Below are 25,951 nucleotides of genomic sequence, written 5' to 3' on the forward strand. Positions count from 1 at the left end.
AGGCCGTGTCTACTCTGGAGGAAACTGGACATTAATGCTGTAGTAAGACCATTGAGTTCATCAGGATTTTGGTGTAGCAGCCTGGAAATTCTCTGACAGTTTCATTTAAAAAAATTTTAAATGAAGCATTAGAATGAATAGGTATCCCTGTCATTCATTTTTCTGTGAAGTTTGATTTTACATTATCCTCATATTTTCAGTTTTCAAGATGCCCAACTGCATTGTAGAAACTCAAGGTTTTGGCACTGAAGGAGCAGCATCCACTTTACTTTAATGAGACATGACTCTTGTGTATAATATTGTTAAGCATATATTCAGTAAACCCAAATTTATTTACAGCTTAGATATTCACATAATACACATTTAGTCATGCAGCTTGATAAATTGCACTCCATGAAATTGAAACACACCATGACTTTGAATTTCCTTTTCAGTGGTTGAAAAAGGCTACAATAATTACATAATTAGTTTTAAAAAATGACCTAGCAACCTAAAATAATCAAAATGCAGCCACCAACACAGACAATTGCAGATTGTTTAAATTGTCCATGAAGTTTGTTAGAGCAGGCTTTTTCATTTGCAAGTTTCTAGTCAGGCTTCAGTAGTACTTATTAGTGCACTTTAAACTTGTTTTGCAGACAAGTTTTTAAAAAAATAAATAAGGTCTGGTGTTCACACTGAAAGGCTCAGAGGTTTGGGAGGTAATCCATCAGTATTAAATGCTAACAAGTTATTTTGAAACTAATTTAGTTTAGAACTCAAAGGAACTTGGCATGGTTAGACTCATCAACAATCTACAATTTTACAATAAATACATACTCAAAACATATTAGTACAAAAGTTATAGTGCCCAGAATTCTCAGTCACAAGCATAAGTTAGTGTTCAAAGGTTTTACAATAGAGCTGCATCTACTGTAGTAAGTCACCGTCTTCATTGACAACATAGCCATTGCCAAAGACCTTCTTTGAATTTCAAAGTACTTTCCTTCTACCTCTGTTAACAAACAATTCCATTGTACAAGAATTAAAAAACAGGCTTAGCTACTTGAAGTTAAGAGCAAAATAAAACACAGGGAAAAATCCTCTCTCAAAGAGGAACCTGTTTCTTCGCTTGGCTCCCCTCCCCAACCTTTGATGGGACCCCTATCTAGGAAAGGCTTACAATAGTTTGTGTATGTTACACAGCTTTAGACATTCCAGCATGGGCTATTGGTTATATTTCTTTTTAGCCTGCTGATTGGTGATGTACCTTTTTCTGGCCAAGGTGGTTTTCTTAAAGGTCACATTCAGTAGTTCTCAGAGTGACTACTAAGATGATCAAGAAAAGTTGTAGCCAAACACATAGCTGGCATTTTCAGAGACCATGCATCAGCCACTAGGCTACATGTTTCTATTGATTCTAAGCATGACCCTGGATAGTCATTCCCAAAACAGGGACTTCAACATAATTGTAAAGGAAACAGGTGCCTGTCATGAGGTCATCTCCTTTAGAACATCATCCCATCCACGTTGAAGTAACTACTGCGTTAGAGGATATGATTACAACTGTGCTTCCCTGACAATCGACATACAGGTCAGTCTCATGTTGGATTGTTACTCAGTTGTAATCAGATCTGCCAACATACTGGTGTAGAACAAACTTGAGAGAAACACTGATTATAACATTTATCACATTAGCCAGCAGCATTTAATGCAACTGGTGAAATGAATGTAAACACAAGCAATTACCCTCCAGAAGCTATTTAAGATTTTAATTCCATTTAAAAACAAAGAGTTTCCAGCCAGTTTCACATTGAAATCTATATAATAAAATAAAAATCTTTCAATCCCTGCAACAGACCAAAACAACTGTTCAGGAGTTTAAGGTATCTTGTTGGCATTAAGGAATCCAGACACTTTCTGTATTGACATGTAAAATTATTTTTAAAGTGTTTCAAGGCAAAATAAATTTAAAATAAACTGCAATTTTTAAAACCAGGATTCAGACTGGGAAGACTAATCTAGGGGCAAATACTGAGTCTCCTTTTATTAATCGCTATAGAAAACTTATGGTAACAGACATGTTTAAATAAGACTACACAATGCTAAAAGAACACTGATGCATTTGTTCATATTAATCAGAAGGCTATATTTGCTCTTTAGAGCTGGACAGTTACTTTGGATTATTTATACCAGTCTAATACAGGGCCAATTGATGGTGTAAACTCCAGCAACGTATATTAAGTGTAATACTACTGTCTACTGACCACAACTGGTTAATAAACTTAACCCTACAGTTGCTGGATAGTCCTTGTAATATGTCAAGAGTAAAATTTGCAAAACCACAGGAATCACTTAAGTTCTTGAGAGAAACCTGGAAACTCAATGGCACAAATTAGTGACACTGTCCATTTCAAATGAAGGAATTAATTTTAAAGTTACTGATGATGAAACGGAGCGGAGAGAGAGCATCCATTTTGATCTTTCAAAAAGAAAAAACTTCCTGTAAAAAAAGTAAGAATCCACAGAATTCAGGTTTAAATATAACAGCAATGTCATAGCACAAACACAACAATTAGATAGCAAGTCTAGATGGTACACCACACTGTATGGATTTGAAAAGATCTAAGACGAGGTCCCAAGAAGCAATTTATCATAGGAGCTTCAGAAGCATGCTGTTTAGGGCAAATCTCTTCAGTATACTCTTTAATGAAGTCTGAAAGTGAAGTCCAAATCAAGGAGAGAGTCATTTGCTGTTCACCAAGAGTACACATCGCTGCCTTTCATGTTTTACCAGTCAGAAGAAGGAATGTAATTATTCATATCCTGTTTTCACATGGTCGGATTACATAACCTCTCTATAGGAAGACCTGCACAGTTGTTCTCTGCTTCACTGCAGAATGTACAGTGGTTGAGGTGAATGAGTCATTTTGAAGACCTAAGCAGTTGTCTCAAAAAAACCTCTGTTGGTATGCCATCCCAGCAAGTAGAAACACAGTCCCGCAGGTGAGAGAGAGTAGCTGCCTCAGTGCATGGTTTTGGAAATCAGCATGTGACTAAGGACTAGACATTCATAGTCAGAACTTCTGTTGCAGTAAGAGAATTCTGAAAGATAGTGGGAGACAAGTTTCATCAGACTACAAACATCAACTGTCTACACTTTTGTTTAAAAAAAAATGGACAAACGTTGGGGGAATTAACAAAATGGAGTGAAAAGAAGGGTGTCAGAGAGAGCTCATTCTGCCATCCTCTCTCTCACAGGGTAGCACCTTACTCTGTGCATATCCCCACTGATTTCAGAGTTGCTACTGAAGGAGTAAGATGTTACTCAGCGTGAGTAAGGGTGACAGAATTTGTCTCAATGCAAATTGTTAAATAAAATGACTGTTTCTTCATATAGATAAATTTCATGTTGGATAGACAGCTAGGATTTCTTCATGTAGAGAAATTTCACCTCAGACAGCAAGGACAGAAAAATGCAATGGAAGTATCTTTTCATCTAAAATTTCAATGGCAATATCTAGCATTAGAGTCTGGGGTGAGCAAGTATTCTAGAAAGAGTTCTAGTATAGACAGTGCAGACAAATGCCCTGTCCATTACCAATCTTATTAACTTAAGTGCAATTATAGATAGATTTACAGGTAAGACACTTCAGGCACGTCCCAGAGGACACACGTTTTCTATTTATAGTTTTCACTGGTTAGCTATATTCTTCTAGAACTTTATTTTAAGTGCCTTTGCCAATTTTGTACTTTCCACATTTGAAAACCACTAAGTCTTCCTCTCCTTTGAACGGAGCTGCAATTAACCTGGCTGTCTTTGCTTACTTGCAACATCTATAGTACTACATCATGCCGGATGATATCTGTGCCTTGTGTGATCCCTTAGCTTTTACATCTACCTGTACTGTGACACATTTGCTTTTATTCTTTAGGGGGGAAAGCAGAAAATGTGGATGTGTTATTACAAGTTTTGGAGAAAAATAAGGAAGAAGCAATTTAGTGAAAAAAAATGTAATGTACAGTAAAAATCTAAGCAAACTGCAGTGTAAATATACGTATTATTGCAGAATATTAAATATCAAGAAAATAAAAACAAAATAAATTGAGATATTATAAAACAATTTATCAAAATTATAGCCTGAATTTTCACTAGTAAAAACATGCAGGACTTTTACTATCAGATTGTAAATCAAAGTTTGGCTCTAAGTGGTAGTTAGTGTCCCTGTAACCAAGATGTGATGGACTGATGAGTCTCCTCTGGCTTATCCCAGTTTAAAAACTATGTAACATCCCTGGCTATAATGGAGTTTGGCCCAATTTATACTAGTGTAAACAAGCAGATATTCAGTTGTGGAGTTTGATCGTAGTGTCAGCTTCCCTTACACCTACGTATACAAATGATGTTGAACACCCAGCAGCTCTCCAGTTTTGCCTGGAGCTTCTTATCTGGCACTTCAGCTGTGTCTAGGAGAATACTGCATATAACTCTTCAAGTGATGTATCTCTCATGGATAAAAAGCACTACCCCGTGGTTCTGTTCTGGAGCATTAGCACAAATAAGGAAAGAAGGCAAACTGAACCTTGTGACAGGCTCAAAGCAAGATGATCAATCCCCCACCCACTCTATCTTCATGTCTCCATGCATATAGGACTGCCATACCTTCATTCATAAATGTGTACTGTAGTCAGGACAGGGCTTGCTGTGTCTGTATTGCATGATATACACTGTAGATTGATGCCACCAATACAACATTACTACTGCAAGGATATGCCACACTTGGTGACTAGAGCCGAGGTAGTTTAATTGTCCTTTTGGAAAAAGCAAAAAGATTGTCTATGTTATTATATTCAATATAACTACTGCAGTAACAACTCTAGCCTGGAGGTTGAAGCGCTCATGCATTTGAATAATTTCTCATAAACATGCATGCATTGAAGGGAAAGTACTGTATATCTCTGGGCCAGCTTTAAATGGACAATATATGCAAGTGCATTAAGTGTATGCTCAGATTATGTATTTGCAGGCCCATCTGACCACTTAAGCAAACAAGGGCTTGTCTATACTCCAGTTTTTAGGTACTGGTACAAACCCTTAGTGAAGACACAATGCAAGAGCCAGTTTACACTAATACCCAACATTTACACTTGGAGTTTGTAACAGTGCAGCTATATGGGTGGCTATAAACCCCAGTGCCCGTAAGCAATTGCCATGTGTACAGATACAGAATGCACATGGGCACACTGGGTATTTAAGCATGCATGATACACCTGGGGAAACAAAGGAGCAATCTAATTGGAAAATCTGGACCCGACTGGTGTTTAATACCCAAACCTACTAAAGTAAGTAAAGTGAGCTAACTGAACCCCAAAAACTAGAGAAGAAGCAAAAAAGTGGATGCTCACTAGCTACCGGTCTCCTCCAGGGCCCAATTCAACCCCATGGAAACTAATAAGGTCCTTTCACTAACTTTTAATTAAAAGTTATATTGGATCCTAGTACTCAATACAATACTACAATAGGGAACCTGTCACTGGTACAATTAAAATATTTACCAAAGTTGAATCTCTACATAGGAATTTATTGCAAGTGGTTAACTTTCAATATATCACAATTTTATTTCTATTTATATTACAGTGGTGGTATTCTCTGCAATAAATACCACGTTCCCTTTAATGAAATGATGTGCCATTTGGCCACACCCAAGGTCTTTTCTGTGTGAGTGGATCTACCACCTTTTCCTTTAAATCTCTCTCCTCCTGTGATGCCTATAAAACACTCAATCTTGAGTAGACAGCTGATTTGCTGTGACTGCTGCTCAGTATACTAAATCATAATTGTCTTTACTGTTATTGTGTGCTCCCATCATCTGTTTGTCATAGCCACCCATTTCTTGTTAAAGACTTAAGAGTATGCTCTTTGGGGTAGGGACCTACTTTCCATTATATATGTACAGTATCTAACACAAATGAACTCCAATCTTGATTGGGAATTGTGATGGAGTATATGCCCCCACAGGAAATGATAGCTAACTGGAGACAGACAGCAATTAGTGCACTTGGTTGCACCTGGAAGATGGGCCAGGCCCAAGTGAAGATGAAGCACAGCTGGGTGGTAAGCATAAAGGGAGGAAGCCAAAATGAGAAGGAGGCTGCAGGGAGAGAAGGGAGGGAAAAAAAAACACCTCTGCAGTTGTTCTCTGGCTACTGGAGAGTGGAGGAAACGCCTAGAGGCAGACAGAGTATGCTGGGGGTGCTGTGAGAAAGGACCTGAAGGAAAGGTAAGGTACAAAGTCCAGTGAGGCAGCTGAGCGAGCAGACTATAGCTGCTTGCCATAAGATCTCTGGACTGGAACCCAGAAGAGATGGAGGACCTGGGTTCGCCTACCAGTCCTACAGGAAAGATGGTATGGAAACACCTCGACACAAAAAAGAGAACGATTATTTGGAGCTAAGCCTCCAGGAAGAAAGTCCTCAGACACGTTGTGCTGCACAAGAGCAGGACAATCCTGCAGAGCCCAGGAGGTGTGAGACTGAAGGTAAGCAGACCAGGGACCCAAGGGAGACCACCTCAGGGCCAGAGTGGCTATCGACAGGGGGCGTTAGGCTGGGGGAGAGCCTGCTACACCACGCCCAGCCTCAAGGGAATGCACCAGTGGTGAGGCTACTCTCCAGCTGGGGTTTATATAGATAGCAATAGTTTATTGGACATGAATTTACTATATAAAACAATGGTACAAGTAATTTACCCGGAGATGTCATTTGACATTTTTGCCTTAAAAATCAGAGCAGTCAGCAGACATTAATCCTCTGATTGTCCTAGTCTAGTCCCAACACTCATACTAGCTGGAAAACCCTATAACCCAACAGCTTTTTACACTTACCGAGCACTATTTATCAAAAGATCTCAAAGCACTCCACAGACACAGGTAAGTAATCCCTTTTACAACTGGGGAAAATGATAGCCAGCAGTCAGTGAGAGCTGAGTGTGATCAGTGCTGGGGGGTGCGAAAACAAGCTCTGGAGCTGGGATTTTCCAAGGAGCCAAAGCGAGTTAGCCTCCCAAATCCCATTTCATTTTGTTAGGAGAATAATCATAATAATCATCACCTGCCATAAGTGGATGAACTGTTGACCAAGGGTGTGCAATACCAAGAAATCATATAGTACAGGTAAGGTTCCAAGATCTTTGAGGTTAAATTGAGATTATTGGCATACTGACACTTTTTTTTATGATTTAGTTGTATTTTTTCCAATTTTATACAAGTGTTAATGATTCCTCCCTTAACATGTCTTACTACAAGATTATGATTTAGCTGAATTCCTGCAGGCTCAGAGAAGCTACTAGCATGAGTGCAGCAAATGCACAGAGAGTGCAGTATTCAACACAAATATGGCTGCTTAATGTAGGACATATTCACTCGTTTTTTAATGACAATTCAAAACACACACATTATATTTTCTTTCGATGCCCTTCCAGAATCACCACGTAAGTACAATGCAAAAGATAATCATACCTGGGAAGTATCTTTCTGGAACTTTGGAAATGTAAAATAGAAAAGCTATGGCAGCAATCAAGTACATCACAATTACTCGAGGGGCAAACTCCTGCAAAATAAAATGAAGCTTTAATGCTTAGTAGTAGATCATGAATGCCTACCCCATAACATTTTTATAGCAAGTGCACTGCATATTTTGCAAGGACAAAGCTTTATTCTTATTACTTTATTTACATGAATGTTGAACAGACTTCAAATGTGTAAGTAGTATGAAAACTGGAGACAGACGAGGTTAAAGCTTAGCCCCAGCTTTGTGCTCGAAAACAATTCTCCTCCCCCCACCCCCTAACCTTCTGCTTTCTCTGCAGAAGGTGAAATTCCACAATCAGAGATGCCCTCTTGTTTAATACATTCACACTGTGCCTAAGAACAGATTTCCTTAGGCTGGTCCCCACCACTCTACACTGAAGAATTTCCATCAGTAAGAATGCATTTTAAATGCATTGACTAATGACTAAAAGTTGGATCAATCAACGCCCTGTACGTTCCTTTTGGAGGTAGTGCAGTAAAAGGTAGTGCAGGGAGAAAACATTACTAGATCAGCTTGGAATCTTTAACCATGTGAAGCATAACTTACCACACATGATCTCATGAGGCTACTAAACACCAGATGGGAAAAAGGGATGAAACGGTTCAGTGGAAAGCAACCTATATATTAGTTCCTTTTCTTTGAAGTCCCTATTACCACAGTGTCTTGCTGCCAAAAGCAAAGCTTTCTATTTTTAGATGTACAGGAACAAGATCAGTAACACAGACTTATGCAGAGAAATACTTTGAATACCCAGACAATAACACTTAGACAAAAAAAATTTTTTTTTACTTGTACTAATTATAGGCCTAGTCTAAAGTCCATTAAGGTGCCAGCATAAAACCTGCACAGATTAGCATCATGGTAGGTTCTCATCTGTGTCTAGTTCATTATATAACTACTACAACTCCTGTTTTACCATAAGACAGATATATATTTCCTTCTTTCATCCTGCCATACTCCTTGCTTTTCAGGGTTGGGTAACCTTTACAACAGATTACTTTACTAGCCAGTTTATAACTTCTAACATTAGTAACTTTATTCATATTTTATGATCTGTGGGTCATTTGAAAGGCAAAGTTATGTGCGTGCGTATGTATGTATATATATTTAAGGCTCATTTCTGGATTTGCCACAAACTCCAAGTAAGGGACTCTGCCCCAGGAGAGGATCAGAGTCAGAATCTGGCCGCTACTTCCCCCATTTTATTTCAGGGGGGTGAAGGCAATAGAGAATCTGCACCAGTGCTACCTGACCCAGACTACTACTTTCCATTATGCTGACTTGACTGCACACTGCACCCATCTGGAGGCAGGCAGTAAAGTGACCCCACGCAGGTTGTTGTGTCCCAGAAGTGTATATCTAGGGTCACAGTTGTTCCCTATATTTTTTTTCTTCTCACAAGGCAGGTTTAATTAGTATGTTGTAAGCCAGATTTAATTGATGCAGCTTGTTTTTAGTTCACATCCTGAGTTTAATATTCTGAAGCTCTGCATTAGGAAAATCCAGTTCAAAGGTATTCATTTTTTAACCATGCTTCTATTCCAAAAACAGGGAGACAACTAGAAAATCAGAGGAATCGTGTCTGCTTCTGAGCTTACCTGCACAATAGCGGCACCAACTCCTCCATTGAGCCAAACCCAGTGGATAGTAGGAATGACTCCATATCCAGAGACGGAGCAAAAGATGACAGAACGCAGTCTGTGCCACTGTTGAGTGAGGTAGCTGGGATGAATCTGAGCAAAGAATACTGCAAGGATCATAGCAAGCACAGTGATCAAGTATACCTGACGCCAGTACTGCAGAAAAGGAAAAAAGAAAATAATTATTTTTTCTTCTTTGGGTAGGTGTGAAGATAATTAACACCTTTGGCAGAAAATGTACAAAGTGAAATAGAAATCAAGTGTAGAGAAGGCTAACCATTGTTTTGTCTATACACTTTTCACCATATACAAAATTGCATATGCTACTGTGTTCCCTAAAATGAGTTAAGTTTGCTCCTGTACTAGTTTGACAGGTTGGAATTGGTTCTACTGCCGGATTCAGATACTTTACAAGTATTCTTTATTACCAATGGATAAGTCAACATAAGGTTTTGGTGGGAAACTACCTTCCCCTTCCCTACACACACACACGGATGGTGAGGAGAAGGCAGGTTTGTGGACCATCCTAATCACTATTTCTGGAAGGTTGCTTGGGATGCAGTAATTTTCCCTATACTCTTGCCTGTGTAAAACTTGTACCTGTTTATATAACTAGAAGCCCAGCAACCACTCTTCTCCTAACTTCTTAACTATCCCCCTTTCTTTTCTCTTGTCTGATACCATCTCCTGTTCTCCCCACCCTTAAGTTCTTCTAGATCCTGGCCTGTTCCAAACCACTGGGTCTTTTCAACAAAATGATTTCTGGCGTAACTTGATAAGCTGCAAAAAAACCAGTGCCTTCGGGGGGCAGCTACACTCCAGGATGCCTTCCAAAACCCAAATTTATTTCCAGTAAGCAGCAGCAATTTGTGGCAGGTAGGAAACCACCCTTGTTTTTGACAAATGCAAGCCAACTAACAAGTTCAAATAACATGGATCAGCTAGCAGGCCAGTAATGTTGAATTATTTTAGATCGTGTGCTTGTGTCTGAGCCAATTTGCTGTGTTCAACAATTCTGGAAGCCATAAAATCCAGGTTTTAAGGACCTTCTATAACAGTGATCAAAATCCAAATCACTTTTCATGGGAAAGGTACACTAATATTTGACAGGACTCCAGTTCCCATTGCTACTCAATTAATTCTGCACTCCTTGCATGTTGTGCAACCAACTTCTTGCTTGGGGTGTGAGAAACCATCTGGGTAAGGCCATACAGGTCAGCTATGAAGTGTTCACTTTATTGCATAAAAAGTACATTAAAACTTACATTATTACAGTAAAACGCATAAAACACTCCTGATACATAGCAGCCCAAGATCCCAATGGAAATTCCTGCATAATCTAATGCCATCCATCGACGGCTAGTCTTCTCTGAGCGATGGCAGCAGAAGAGATGATATCCTACCGAGCAAAGCATACAGACCTGTACAAATGTTCAAACAAATGCATGTTAATTTCTTCAAAGCCTAGTTCATGGCTACATGAAATCAAAGCAAAAAAAGCATCCAGCTCCACCTACGAAGCTGTCAAGCATAGAATTAATCACCTGATGCTGTTATATATTTCACACTGCTACTGGGTGTCGTGAAATTTATGCTTCCTACCAATGATGAAATAGCTGACCAAACCAAGCTACTCAGAGAAGGGTCAACAGAAGTTAAGGGAAAAATCCTGTCCAGCCTTGGTGGGCACAAAAGGCCTGATTGGCAAAGCAACCAATGATATTTTGCTGAAGAGGGGGAACAGGGACATATGGATGTCAATAGGGTGAGTCTGCAAAGGGGAGCGGGTGGCTCTGCAGGAGCTCCTTGTGATTCAGTGCAGAGAGGTAATTTGGGTGTGCACCTAGTGGTTCCACTGGCCAAACCACCACATGGAGGGAAAGAAGTAGGGAGTATCTGGAATATCCAGTTCTAATGGCACAAAGAGAGAGGATTCTATCACTCCAGACTTATTCAGTGTGCAGTCCACTTATGCTGGGACCAATATTTGTCCCTTCCTTATTTATTCTTTTTAAAAGATTTTTTTCTGAGGGGGAGAGAGAGAGTGACTACTTTCAAAGTGGTCAACAACAACCATGGTTTGAAAAATTTACCAGTCACCTACTACACAGAGAGATGTCTACAAGGAGGGAGTCACTAACTGGGCAAATGGACAGAACCCTTCCTAGTCCCCCAGTTCAAACCACAGGTGATGGGAAGAGCAAGAAAGTGCTGGTCTTTCTCTCCACTCCTGGCCCATTGGGGAGCCCATATTTCATAAGGACTTTGCAAGTAAGTGACTGATACATTTGAAGCTGCTGGGAAGGAAAGGGTGGGAGTATCTCTCTCTGAGACACCTCAGTCCACACACCTTTCCTTTGGGCTGGTGAGGAAAAATATTTCTTCTGTCCTTAGGAGGATGGAGTTTGTGCCTTTCACTGCTGCTGATCTCACTACTAGGATGGTATTTGCCAGACTAGATCTGCATATATCATCAATAGTCTGTGTGGCCCTTATGTGAAACCTGCAGCATGAAACACTGAGAACTAAGTAGTTAAGGATCAGGGATCCATGGAAAAATCTCAGTGCAATAATTATCCAAAATTTTCATTTGCCAAAACACTTTGTAATGGAAACAGTAAAAGGGACAAAATTCCTGTATACTTCACTGTTACTACAGCAACTTGACAGGTGCTCCCTCTTCCTCACATACTATTAGCTATGCATCAGTGCAAAGAGTTCATATTAAATTCTCCAAACTTGAACACCCTGTCAAAAGGCCAGAGGCTCAAACAGACTCTAACTTATGTCTTCTGCTCATAGCACTGTGCCCAAGCATTGCAGGGATTCCAAGAGTATGTAATGTTTCATATTACACATGCTTCAAAGCAGGATGTATACATTTAAAGTCGATATGACAGTCCTGAGTTTCAACCTTGAGTTATCAGCACACACGCAAAAATTAATCCAAATCTATACTTTTTTCACTCTAACATGACCACTTTGAATAAAATTATAGGTTAATCTCTGTGGCACACTGAATTCAGACATCCAGTTTATACACACCAGCCTCCAACAACATGTTTGACTCAATTCAGCAATTTTTTTTAATTACCAAAGTCCTCACATTTTAATCCTAAATAGACCTCCACACAAAAGAATAATGGATAGGTGGTATTTGAATTTTAACCAAGAGGCTCCTTAGGAACCAAAACGTACAAGTTACGATTACAGTATTTTTGGCAGCATATGCTGTATGCAGGTCATGGTGCAATTTGATGTATCTACTAAGAATCAGTTTTCTGCACTATGGATAGTTATTTGTTAGTTAAAAATCAAAAACAGGTTGAAGTCTGAAAGCTGTTATCTCCTTGAGGAGTGCAGATTGTTGTGCTGACAAATTCTTCCCTCCCTCAAGGAATCTTCTATATTCCTTATGCTCCTCTTTTTTAAAAGCTATCGAAGGACCAAACAATGGGATCCAAGCAAGGCCCATCGACACAGCTTATATATAATTGGGCAGGGCAACTATTGAGAAACATGGACTATAAAGCACTGGAATGCTATATTAACAGTACCCTCTGGACTGGGAAGCAATGAACTAGTAAATATTTTATTGGCCATTAGCCAATAACAGTCACAAAACAATCCGAACAAGTGAAATGTAATTACTTAGGAGCCTGGATCCAACAGGAATTGAGGACACTCAATACTTGTCAGGAGATGTTCAGTGACAGGGTTCCCTCCACCCCTTATTACTGCTTTAATCTGCCAGTGTGTTAGCTGCCCTGCATGTAGACCAAGGCTGAAAGATCTTCCGGTGTATTTGTAAATGCCACTGAACTATAGCTGTAGCAAAGTACTTACCTTGCCAACTATGGTGCTAAATTTTCCCTCTAGCTGTGTTCAAACATCTATGCTTCATACTACATCTGGCTATTTAGGTGAAAAATAATTGGACAACTCTACTTCTTAGTCAAATAACATTTTAAATCTAGACTTTTCCCTAGCCTGGTTGAAATCAAGTTCTGGTCTGCCACACTCTATAGCCAAGTACTACCACTAAACTTCTGTGTGGATATATTTTGAAGTATAAGTGATAAACCTTTAGCAGTTTTAAGATGGGCTTTTTAGAGACTAATTTTCTACCCCAAATCCAGATGTACTGACAGTTCAGCTGTTCTTCCAAAACCATAACTACATATTTTAAATTTCCCTTTCTCCTGACAGATTTCTTTGCTACTTCGGTCAAGTCTATCAAGGTAGAACTAAATTATGATCCTGAAAATGATGAAAAATGACTGACAAATATTTTAAAAAACTGCAGTACGTGTTTTACAACTAGTTCATGAAAGGACTTACTTGAAAGCAGAAGAGGCAAATAGAACAGATAACAAAGTCTTCTCTAGAGGCACTCGCTGAAGGTAATACAGAAGTCATGTCATATATGCCCAGAGTGAAGAAAATGAAAAAGCCCAGTAAGTGACTCCAGATGTTTACTGTCTCATTGGATAAAATGAACAGACTAAAAGAAAAAAAAGGACAATAGCAGATATTCAGAAAGTGGTGTGTGGAACTAAAAATCATCATTTCAGCAAACATTCAAAGGTTTAGCAAAAGCCCAAATCTTACTTTTAACATCCCAATCAATGTATGTTACCTTTTTAAACACAGCCTAGAAGGGAGATAAGCCCTGTAGCCATCTGTAATATACGGATTGTCCTTAAGGAACACAGGAATCTGCTCATAGGTATACAAGCGGATTCCCCGAGGTACCAGAACAGGCCAGTACTGGTAGCTTCCTAGCTCGATGTAATGGGCACTCTTCAAAAGCTTCTGATGCATGGTGGTAGTTTCACAGTCAACAGCTAAGGCAAGACTGAACACAATATCTAATTATGCTCCAGGCATCTGATCTCTGCTACAATATGCCTGAAAAACACAACAAAATTTCCTGGATCACTTATTACAGCTTATATCACAGGTAGAAACAAGTTCAGTCATGACAAAATTTGGCAGCTCCAGCGATGCCTTTCTGTAGTCAGGAACTGTCCCTTTTCCAGGCAGTTCCCCTCCCTGTAGTAAGGGCCAGGCACAATTTTCTCACCAACTCCATTTACAAAATGAGTGGGAAGAGGGCACAGACTCACACCTCTAACTACGCTGTCTGCTAAGTGCTCTGTAGCTGGCAAGAGTCTGTCTGTCCACAGGGGAGGCGCAAGGGAGCAATAACCCTCCAGCTGACAAGGGAGCACATCCCAGCCAAGCGCTGGCCACGAGTCAGCCCTAGGCTACTCCCTCAGACCGGACACAGAGAGCTGGCTCCCCGGGCGGCCCTGGCCCAGGTGTAAGTGCGGCGCAGGGGCGAGGTGACTGACATTAGGATCCCCCTTCACGCCCGCTCTCACCTAGCCGGTGCGCGGCCCTGTTCCACCCCGCTGGGCCCCACCCCGGAAACGGCTGCACGGCCGCTGGGGCGCCCCGAGCGGGGCGGGGGGGGGGGCGGCGCTGCCCCCCGGCCCATTTCACTTTATTTACACAGACACTGAGAGGTTTGGGTCCCCCCTCTGCCTCCCCCTCCTCAGCCCGGGGAGCCGGGGGGGCTGCAGGGTCCCCGCTCCAGCCTAGCGGAGCCCGAGGGGCAGGGAGAACCGCCGCCGCCGCTCACCCGCCGGGGCCGGGCCGCCCCGCACATCCCGGAGAGGGGGGCGGCTCCCCCGTGCGCGGGTCCCTCGCTGACAGGGAGGAACCAGCCGCTTCCTCGCCGGCCGGCCCTGGCCCTGGCTCCGGCCCCGCTGCCAGTAGCGCCACCAGCCCCGCGCGCGGATGTCGCACTCACTGCGCGCCGCCCCGCCCCGACGGCCTGCACGTCGGGTGCCTAACCGCCCCTAGGGAGGGGAGCGGGGGGTCGCAAGCTTGTGACGTCTCCAGCCCAACCGACGCATGTGCGCGCGGGCGCAGCCGGGGGTTGAAGGCGGCGGTTCGGGCTGCGCGCGGTGGGGGTCAATGCAGCAGTTCCTTCCCTCCGCCAGCAGGGGGCGCTGTGTGGGCGGGGAGAGGCCGACCCCGCCTGACCTCGAGAAGCGCCCAGCGTCCCTCTCAGCCACCCTGCTCCCGGCAGCGGTGCCAACCGCCACTGGGAATTAAGCACCCGCCTGCAATCAGGCTAATCCCGTTTCAGACCAGGCCAGGCCAGTCCCCAGGAACCCCAGCACCCTCGGTGACAAGTCCCCCGGCCTGCAGGCTGGGCCTGGGGTGGGCCCGCTGTGCACCCCGCGCCTCCCCCGCCCCCTGCCCCTGCTGGCCGGGAGCCCAGCCAAAAAAAAAAAAAAAAAAGGGCAACAAGCCAAAAACAAGCCCAATTTCTGCATTTTCCCCGTGGGTTTGGCGTGTCTGCTCCAGGGGCCGCTGCTGCACGGGGTGGCTGGGACAACAGGGTGCCAGCTGTGGGGTGGGTTCTGGGGCAGGCCCGTGCAGCTGGCTGAGAACATGGGGGGAGCCTGGGGCCAATGTTTTCCTGCTGTCTCTTGCCTCCTGTGCACCGTTGTGTCAAGGATCCAGCCAGAGGCGCGGCGGAAAGGGAAGCAGGGAGTCTGCCTGCTCTGTGGGTGGGTGTCCGGGGGGGGGTGGGGTGGGGAGAGCACCTATAGGCAACCCCTGCACTTACGATAGATGAGTGAAAAATCCAGCCAGGATGCAGGGAAGTAATTGTGAGTTGATATATTTAGTACTGTACATAACTGTAGCTGTCTTCAAAACGCGCTGCTGACCTTTGGATGTTTTCATTTGGGTAAGACGTTCCGCTCATGTCAGCAGCACCACTGTGGGCTTCAAACCTGCCATTATGAAGGTTTTTCTGGATCTGGCGCTATATTTAAGATTTGATACTTAGTTCCTTAGGACAATATTGAATTCTCTGATTCAGTTAATATTTGTGTAAGATAAAGAAACTCACAGGATCTTTGCCTAGGAAGCGAGTCTTCTCCCCTTCCCCAAATTCTGTAAGGGGCATAGGCTGTAGGCTTTTGGGTTGTGCTCTCTGGCATTATAGCTTTCATAACGTCATGTTTCTTTTAGGAAACTTACTATTATCTGGTGGTTTGGCAGCTTTGTTCTGTCTGGTGTTGACAGTCATTTTTTGTGGTGTATTAGAGTGGTTAATTTTACTTTCTTGTGTTTACAAACTTCTTGTGTAAAGTTCAAACAGTGTTATAGATTTGATTCTCTGCGTAGACTGTCAGTCCTTCATCAGCTGAAACTGAACCAATCACAACATGTCTTCCAATCTTCTCTGGCTCTGGCTACCCTTTGCCATGCTTGTCCATATCTCCTTGTTAGGAAATCACCCCCCCTCTTTGGAGGCCGACCGCATGGCCGTTTCTGTTCTTGCAGATACCACTGGGGTATAGGTGATTCTCTAGCACATTTAAAAAACAAATATTAATTAAAAAAAACAAACCAAGATTACCTGACTCCTCCATTAAAACTACAGCAATCCTTTCTCTTACCAGGCATGTTGCGTCATTTGTTATGACTTAGTCAATACCCTGCCAAAGAATGTATTCTATGTTCATTTGGTAAAATATCACTAGCAGCACATAATCCAACATTGATTTCTCTTGCATGATTAGTGTTTATAGGTTCTTAGGCATTTAGGACCCTTTCCTACTCCCATTGTTATGAATGGGAATTTTGTCATTGATTTCAGTTGACTAGGATTGGGCTCTAATAGGGAATAGTGTTCCAGCCCTCACAGTGACTTCTTGTCTCTTCCTTTGCCTCCTTTCACTCGTCGGCACCATTCCCTGTGCAGTTGCATTCAGCTCGCACTTTTCCGTTGACTACCTTAGTTCAGTGGGAAGAAGCCCCAGGCAAATATATATTCATGCTCCTTTAGGGAAAGCTTAGCAGGTTTGGCAGCGACAAAATGTGCATCAGTTGGGGAATTACAGTCAAAGCTTTGCTGTCCATTTCACTTCTTCAGTAAGTTTCCCTCTTTCCATTCCTCCAGCAGGAATCGGTGTCATGGGGTGGCCATGGAAAAGTGGTGAAGTGATGGTTGTGCTACAAGAGAAAAGGGGACAGTGAGCAAAGAATGTTTGTTGTGCATGTAGTGGAGGAGGAAGAAGCCAATGAAGGCAGAGGTTTGCAGGCAGAACGAAAGGAGTGTGCATCTAGATGGAGAGACCTATTGGTAACACTGTGGAGAGATCATAGTGCCAATATTCAGATACAGGCCTTAGTCCTTCAAATGTGGGTAACTTCACTTACATCAGTAGTTCCACTGAAGTCAACTAATTTGAGGGATCAGCCTCTTTCTGTTCACCCTGTCTCAATTTTTATTAGTAACAATATACTCTCTTGATCAGTAATACATGCTTTAAACACTTTATGCAAGAATAACAATGGCATATAGTGAATTTTTATGATGAATAAGGTAAATTAATTAAAATTGTCACAATATATTTCAAAGAAATTTGTTAGACCAGAGCCGTTCTTGGTGAGTGAAATTCACCTATGTGCAACGGACCAGTACAAGGCCAATGCACTACTGAAGATCTCAAGATTGAATTTATGTAGTGCATAGTCCTCATGTGAATCCTCTGCACAGGGGTGACTCTTCCAATACATAAAAATAGGAATATTTTCACTTTTCAGATATATGAAATTAGAAGTAGTTGCATTTTTTTGTCAAAATGGGGTAAGTTTCTTTAAGTTGCCATTGAAAAAATGCTTATTTTAAAAGATACAGTAGTCATTCCCTTCAGTCTATACAGAACATTTACTGTAGACATCAGCCTGTGGTGTTATTTAGTTGAGACAATATTTAATTTAGCAGAGAAAAAGGTTTACCCACGCTCTTGCAGACACTCAAGTGCTGTAGCAGTTTTACAAACATGAACAGTGAGACTTCAATACAGACCAAGTTGCAGTGGACACCAAACTGCCAGTCTTTCCAAACTATGGGCCTGGTGCAGTGAGCTGAGTGCCTTCAGCTCTCACTGAAGTCAATGAGAGTTGATGATGTAAAGTACTTAATAGGGGTGTCACTCGGCACATTGCAGAAAAAAGCCCTTCATACTTGCACTGCCTGTATTAGTTTATTACAGTGAATATTGAAAATGTTCTGCTGTGTTAGTATTTCCTTTGCTCCAGTATACCCTGTATTAAATGAACAATGACCAAGGCAAAAATCTTGCAATAAATAGAAATCTAAAGGATCCTGGGTCAGATTGTGAGTTGCTGTAAATCAGCATAGCTCCACCGATTTCAAAAGACCTATACAGCCTTAACTCTTCTGAGGATCTGCTCCCGTAAACATAACTTTAAAATTAAGGTAATGGACAATAATTCTTCCCCATAACATGCGTTGCTGTTTTCTTACAGTCTCCTTTTGATCTTTCTGAGCAAATATGTGAAAAATACTTCACCAAAATGTCTTTGCAAGTTTTAAAGATTTTCCCATGGCAGAGAAATTTGTGCTGTGAAATAAAAGACTCAGAATTCTGGCTACTTGAAATCTAATGACAGCAAGGAGCCAGATGCTGTAGCCTTATAAATTACAAAGGTATTATATAGCCAGCTGTACTCTATAACCCCCAAATGTTATACTCTTCCATGTTATATCATTTGGTTCCACTAGTTAATCAGCTCCAGCCACACAACAACTCTCATATGTTCCCAGTAATCAATCATGCACTAATTTTTTTATGTGAATGTTCTGAAACTGCCTCGTATTCATCCTGCTTCTAGTTCTTCATGTCACCATAAACAACAGTTGTTTCACCAGTTTGTGATTTTTAGCTACCAACTGTTCTGGATCCATATTTTCTTTAGTGTGTCTTAGGACCCTAATAAGCAATACACTCATAAGACTTGGCCATAGGGGCCCCAATTCAACAAAAACTTTAAGCACCTGAATAATCTCATCTTTATGAGCAAGGCACTTAAGCATTAATTTAAGTTCCAGTAAAGTCAATTAGCTATATTACATCTTAGTGGCACTTAAAATTAAGCATGTGCCTAAGTGTTTGCTGCTCCTTTTCTCTGCTTCTTTCCACTTTCCACTTCGCCCTGCCCGCTGGCCACTAATAGATCCCTACCTCACCAGCTTTTGCTCAGCTGGGAGCACAAATGTTTTAGAAAAAGTCAAGGCCAGTAACCTGATGATGTGAGTTCAGAAAAAAGCGGTCACCCTATAGATACTCCTGTATATTATTCCAGTATTATTCATCTTTTGCCACTTTTCACTCACTCTACATAGTAAGGTTATGGAGCCCTTTTGTTTAATCCTGTAAATGTGCTTTATCTTCCAAAAAACATGTTTTCCTGCTTTGGTCTGCATCTGAGTTGTCCGTTTCCTATACTTTGTTCTTGATTTTAGGTTCAGTCTGCTGGTTTTCTCACATTTAATGCTGTGCAGCATGTATATCCCTTTGGAAACAGGAATTACGAGGTCAGTTTCAAAGATTTTTAGAAGAAGATGCACACGGACTCCAGTCCTGAAAGTGGATTTACACAGGCAGATTCCTGCAGATCTGACTGTTGGGCCAAGAGCGTTATAGTACTAACCAGTCACATTTAGGATGGAAAATAAATCTCTTCGTTAGCCATTGTGTCCACTTGGTACCCAGGGAGTAGCCAGGTGATGAAATTACTTGTGGAAGTAGGTTGCTGTCCAGAGCTAAGCCACTTGGGGTTCAGTTTACACTCAGCCCAGCATGTTGTACACAAATTGGTACGACACAAGATGTTTTGCACAAAGATACTGTAATTTACCAGACACAAAGAATTACGAAGTCGTAAAGGACATGGCTCATTTCATCATACGATGATGAGAAGGAACATAACTCTGAGCCTTGTTAGGCACTTCAAGTCTTCATCTGAAGCATGGGCCACTTTTGTTTTCTTTTTTTGGTCCACGTTGGCTTTGCCAAGAAGAGGAACTGGGCAAGCAAAAGATGTATAAAAATGTGTTGTTCCACACCTTGCTCCCTGAAGCCAAACCATCTGGTCAAGGGGACTGTATCACCTGGTCAGGGAGAGTGCCCTCTACTGGGTAACAAATAGGCATGTAGCTGACAAGCGCCCTATTAACTCAATCTTTTAAATTTCTGGTTAGGAAGACTGCTGCAAAATCTGGAAAGAGAAGGAGAATACAACCATCATGTCACCTTTAGTTAGTCACTCGAATGAACTCTTATCTCAAAACAGTCATTGCAACTGTGAGCTGGAGAGTCCACCTTCATGTCAGTTCCAACTGATAGGAGAAAGATGACTTGTATACATGTGCTGTTATCCAAGTGACAACTTAGCTATGTTAAGCTAAATGCTTCTCAGAAAGTACATACCCCTGAATGTCTAAAATGTGTAATGTGTACTTGCATTTCACTAACAAATTTAGTCTTAGTTGTCTAGAAACAACACTGAAGTAGTAATTCAGTTGAGAGTGCCGAGGCTGAAGAAACTCATTACACTAACTTAGAACATTGGCCAAACCGGATAGTCTCTATGTAAAAGAATAAATGGACATAAATCAGACATCAAGAATTATAACATTCAAAAACCAGTCGGAGAACACTTCAATCTCCCTGGTCACTCGATTACAGACCTAAAAGTCGCAATATTACAACAAAAAAACTTCAAAAACAGATTCCAACGAGAGACTGCTGAGTTGGAATTAATTTGCAAAATGGACACCATTAAATTAGGCTTGAATAAAGACGGGGAGTGGATGGGTCATTACACAAAGTAAAACTATTTCCCCATGTTTATTCCTCCCCTCCTCACATCTTCTTGTCAACTGCTGCAAATGGACCATTTTGATTACCACTACAAAAAGTTGTTTTTCTCTCCTGCTGGTAATAGCTCACCTTAACTGATCACTCTCTTTAGAGTGTGTATGGTAACACCCATTGTTTCATGTTCTCTGTGTAAATATATATCTTCCTACTGTATTTTCCACTGCATACATCCGATGAAGTGGGCTGTAGCCCACAAAAGCTTATGCTCAAATAAATTTGTTAGACTGTAAGGTGCCACAAGTACTCCTGTTCTTTCAACTTAGAACTATGTAAGTTACCAAAAGAAGCTCTCAGTGTTTCAAAGAAAGCAGCCTAAAATTCACACAGATTTTGTGGTCAAGAGAATTAGCAGCTTCTTAGACAAGAAAAGGAAGAAGCTTTGCATTGGCTTGTGAGCTAAAGATTTTACCACTATTTAAATCTTTGGTCAAAGTGGCATAACAGTCACTGATGAAATTCCAGAGAAATTAGAATACCTTCAAAATAATTACCTGCATATTTTGTTTTGGGTTTAATGTGTGATTGCCTTGAGTTCATCAGTGACAAAGCTTTGCTGTGAGTATCACCTGAGCAAGATAACTTTGAAATGAGTTGACATTCCTTGATAATTAAGTTAACTTGTCTGAATTCTTCTGTAGAATAGTTTGGTTAAATTCCCACGGACAGTCCCATAATTCCATAAGCGGATAAGATTGATTTGAGGTAAGGGATTTAAGGAACTATAGCTCCATTTCGATACCAAAATCACTTCCCTGGACTATTATAGAACTAGGGGAGTTTGGCTTTGTAACAAAATTGTGATAAGACCTTGAATTAATAGAACTGATTTATTGTCTCTTCAGTTATAATTTCCCATGTTCAGTTTTTGTATTGTAAACATCATCCAACAATTTTTATTTTGTTTTCTGTAATTTTTATCTGCTTTGTGCTATTTTGGCTAATAATACTCATACATTTATAATAATTCTTTAGGCCTAAGGAACAGATCTATAGAACACTGAGGAACTTAGTAGAGGTCTCTGGTTCATTTAAATAATTTAATCAATGTATGTTTTATAACTTGTCTTTTGCACCCATTTTCTGTAGAAAAATGGATAAAGCAGTGAAGAAAGAGGAAACATTTCATTAAAATGTTCAGGAAAATTTTTGAATAAACAAAAAAAATTCATTCCCTTTTGAAATCTGTGGAATGAAAATAATTGAAATTTTCACAGTTCTTCCCTGACTTTTAATCTAAATATTAAAAACATTATAATATTTTTCATTTTATTTCTTTACATTGCATCCTATCACAGCACAGTGGGGGAATGAGTTTATATCTGCATTCTGATTTTCTGGCCAGAGAAGTTGTGAAACAGGAAGTTTATTACAAGAGATAATAACTGAAGTCCAAGATTATTGTTTAATATCAGCTACCTGTGTAGAAAACTCGAGTATGAAGCGTGTATAACCACTCCTTCTAAAATGTTCCTGCAGATGTCACTCTGTCACTGTAGAATCAGGCTTAACATTTTCTTTAACTGTCAGAGTTGAGTTTTATTCACAAGTTCTGTTGGGAACTGGTTCAATGGGTTTGCAATTAATGATACAAGATATATCAGTGAGCCCAATCCCGAATCTGATCTCAGTCACTCCATTCCCTGCAGATTTACACTGGTATAACTAATGTCAGGATCTGATCCAGCATGTTTAAAAAGAAAAAGTTCCGTATAAATTCTAGATACTCAATAGTCTTGAGTTGGTGCTTTATCGTGTTCCCCTTGAACTCAATGGCAAAACTTTTGTTAATTTTAATGGGTAGAGCATGAGGTTTTTAGACAGTAAATTATGAATGTGCGAGGCAAGGGCTGTTGGATTGTTTTTACCCATTGATGGAATCTTCTTAGCATTAGTGGAGACTTCCGCTTTGCTTCAAGGTTCACACAAGAGTCCTTCAGTGCACAGGAGTGGAATCTGTAGTTAAGGGATCGGCATCCTTTGGCACGTGGCTTGCCGAGAAGCAGCGGCCAGCACATCCCTTGGCCCGCGCTGCTTCCCGCAGCCCCCGTTGGCCTGGGACGGTGAACCCCGGCCAGTGGGACCCATGATCTGCCGAACCTGCAGACGCGGTAGGTAAACAAACTGGCCCGGCCCACCAGGGGGTTTATCCTGGCAAGCTGCGTGCCAAAGGTTGCCAATCCCTGCTGTAGTTGATCCTTGTTTGCGAATATAAAAATGGTTATTTGTTTGAAAATGTCAGGGATCTTTTGTTTTCTGGGTCCAAATGCTTACAGGAAAGAGCTGTCTTTCTGTCACGTTGTGTCAAAAATTCCTACTTCTGTTTGCCTGTATATAAATGCATACAACTCTTTTCAGGGAATTAATGCACATTTATGTACAGGGCTCATGTATGTGTGTATTGAATAGATGCTTGTATATAGAATGTAAGTGTTATACATGTGTATACGTTGTGATACATATGTATTCTATCTGTGTGTGTAACGTGGGTGGAAAGAAGACGTGCAAGTGTATGTGATTGTGCAAAAATACAAGCAGTGCAACCTTGACTATCTGAAACAAAGTTATCTGAAACAGGCTTAGATCCTCTGATACCCACTTTCTTGATTAGCCAGAATATAATGTAGTGTTATATATGATGCAGAGTCTTGCAAGAGGGGAGAGGCTTAAGGGTAGAAAAATAATAGGAATCCTTGGGAACATCATATGTTGACCCACCACTTGCAAATTCTGGTAACTTTGAAACCATGTATCCTATCTCTGTTTAATGTGTGATTTTTAACACAATCTTTTATTAAGAAGGACTTTTAAGACCTTTACATGGTGGGCATCACTTGCTTCCTCTGACATGTCTTTCTTTGACACACTGAATCTCTTGGTTTCTGGCTTTCAGTTCAAGCTTCTGAATCTCAGCATCTGTCAGTGGTGCGATAAATTCTCTATGGAGATAAGAGGACAGCTGCTAATAGCAAGAGTAAGGATGGAATTTTGGCTCTTTCCTGTTGTGTGAGAGATTACAGTCAGTAAAAAAGCACTACACACATGAGAAAAAGGCACCTTTTCTGCACGGTTTACTATTTTCCTCCAACCTAGCAGCATCTTTTCCATCCACGCTAGGCTGACAGATGTGCACATAGCAGAATCCAATACTAAAAGGACTGGAATTTATTGACAAGGGTGGACTAGGAATGTGCTGTATGCAAAAATAAAGGAGTTGCATTATTCATGTTAAACATACGTTTTGAGAAAAGGACATCTGCTTAATAATAAAAAAGAATCACATTTTGGAACCAAACAGTGGGCCTGCTCCCACTCCTACCAAAAATCCCTGTGAATTAAATGGGAATAGAATCAGAACTATTTTGCCTAAATGTTTTCTGTGGTGTCTTGAATTCTGGTAGGGTGTTTTTTCATGTTTAAAAACCTTTTGTATATAAAAACAACAGCTGGACATCATAACACTATAGGGAGCATTTCTAGATAAAATGTTTTGACTGTAAAGACTTAATTTCTTCAGTTTAATGGCTTTAGTTTAGTTATTTACAGTGAAGACGAAACTGTAGGGCCTGGGGGATAACTCAGAACTTGGCTTTGTTTGATAGAATAATTTTGCTGCTGCGTATGCTCAAATTTTTCCATTCCCTAATGTGCAAACCTGATTATTCTTGCAAAAAAAACCCCCAAATCTCTGTTCACTAGGTCCAAAGTTTAATAGCAAAGTGCCGTAGAGAGGACCTGTGCTACTAAGACATCATAACTGTGTAAAACAACTTTGTTAAAAAAACACCCCTCCTATACATGACAAGTCAGGCTGGGATTTTCAGTGGAGCCTCAGGAAAATGAGGGCAGGATTTTCAAAGGTATTTATAAATGCAGATAGGTGCCTAGTGAGGTTTCCTTAGCACCCAAGCAGGTTAGGCACCTAACCTCATTCACTGCTTTTGAAAAGTCCTACTAGGTGCCTCTGCATCTTTAGGTATCCCAATATTTTTGTGAATCTAGCTCTGGGTGCCTAATTCTTATTGACATTCAAGAGGAGTCATGTGCCTAACTCCTTTAAGCTGAAAATTCCACCCTATGTTTCATGTGCAGCATAGGCCCCTAATTCTGGCCTGCAAGATTCTGATTTAAGCTCTGATTAACTGGCATTTGTATTCATTTAACGCTGGCTTCTTCAAGCTTGACCTGTTTAATATCTGATATGTCCTTTATCAGAGGAGTGCATCCTGCACTTGAAGGGAAACGACCTGGATCATCCAACGGGTCTTGTTGCTTTAATTCCATTTGCTGTGCGTCTTTAGATGTGGAATACACTGACATGACTCCCCCAGGAGCAAGCAATGATGTACTGGAGACAGTAGCCAAGAGGGAAAGCTCTGCAGTAGTTTGCAATAGTGAACTGAAACAGGTGTCACTTTAATGCAGCATGTCTAGCAGTTTTCAAGTGATGGAGGAAGGTTAATAGTACAGAGAGAGAAAAGTATCCCTTTTCCACACCTAAAGTGCCTATTTAATGGAGTCTTTTGCATCTTGCAGTTCTGGAATTCCTAGATTTGAGAACCTCACGAATGCTAAGTGATGTTGAATGATAGCTAATAATATATCCTGCAATTATTTACTGCCTCTTATTCCAAAGGATTATAGAGCATGGAGTGCTCATCCATACTTTAGCAGTTCATCTGAGATTCTAGACATGGGCCGGAACCCAAATGCCTCTGGATCCAACAACTCCAGACTGAAGATTCAAATCCAGATGTGGATCTAGTTTTGAACTTTGTGACTGGTCCTTATAAAATGCTGAGCCAAAATGTAACCCCTCCCTTGACCTCTGAGGAAATCCTGATCCAGAACTTAACTTTATATATGGTCCCATGTTTAAGTCACCCTTATGCTTAGGCCACAGGAAAAGTGTTTGCACTGCTGATGAATTACTATATATTATTTATTTGTGATTTACCCTGG

At 41.0% G+C, this 25,951-nt stretch overlaps 1 protein-coding gene across 3 annotated transcripts; it reads right to left on the reverse strand.

Annotated features, from left to right (window-relative positions):
- Positions 1–297: 297 nt before the first annotated feature.
- Positions 298–15,021, reverse strand: PAQR3 (progestin and adipoQ receptor family member 3). Of its 3 annotated transcripts, XM_050945216.1 has the most exons (8): positions 14,857–15,018; positions 13,849–14,120; positions 13,551–13,713; positions 10,475–10,630; positions 9,168–9,365; positions 7,497–7,587; positions 4,643–4,791; positions 298–3,084 (listed from the first exon to the last, which is right to left on the reverse strand). In XM_050945216.1, the coding sequence occupies exons 2-7, from the start codon at positions 14,031–14,033 to the stop codon at positions 4,649–4,651; spliced, it is 936 nt and encodes a 311-aa protein (XP_050801173.1). In that variant the 5' UTR covers positions 14,034–14,120; positions 14,857–15,018; the 3' UTR covers positions 298–3,084; positions 4,643–4,648. The 3 variants fall into 3 exon arrangements, with proteins under 3 accessions (XP_050801173.1, XP_050801177.1, XP_050801176.1); XM_050945220.1 differs by lacking the exon at positions 10,475–10,630 and having other exon boundaries at positions 14,857–15,021; XM_050945219.1 differs by lacking the exon at positions 4,643–4,791 and having other exon boundaries at positions 14,857–15,020.
- Positions 15,022–25,951: the final 10,930 nt, after the last annotated feature.

This window comes from Gopherus flavomarginatus, chromosome 3 (genome assembly GCF_025201925.1).
Source record: "Gopherus flavomarginatus isolate rGopFla2 chromosome 3, rGopFla2.mat.asm, whole genome shotgun sequence".
Taxonomy (NCBI): Eukaryota; Metazoa; Chordata; order Testudines; family Testudinidae; genus Gopherus; species Gopherus flavomarginatus.

What these genes read in the sequence shown, in the direction of transcription:
- PAQR3 (XM_050945216.1), bottom strand. Translation starts at nt 14,033, where the DNA reads ATGCATCAGAAGCTTTTGAAGAGTGCCCATTACATCGAGCTAGGAAGC. An exon ending in ATGCGTTTTACTGTAATAAT is followed by an intron (nt 9,366 to 10,474) that starts GTAAGTTTTAAT and finishes CCTTTTCTGCAG; the next exon opens with TACTGGCGTCAGGTATACTT. An exon ending in TCCAGAAAGATACTTCCCAG is followed by an intron (nt 4,792 to 7,496) that starts GTATGATTATCT and finishes TTTTTCCAAAAG; the next exon opens with GACAATTAAACTACCTCGGC.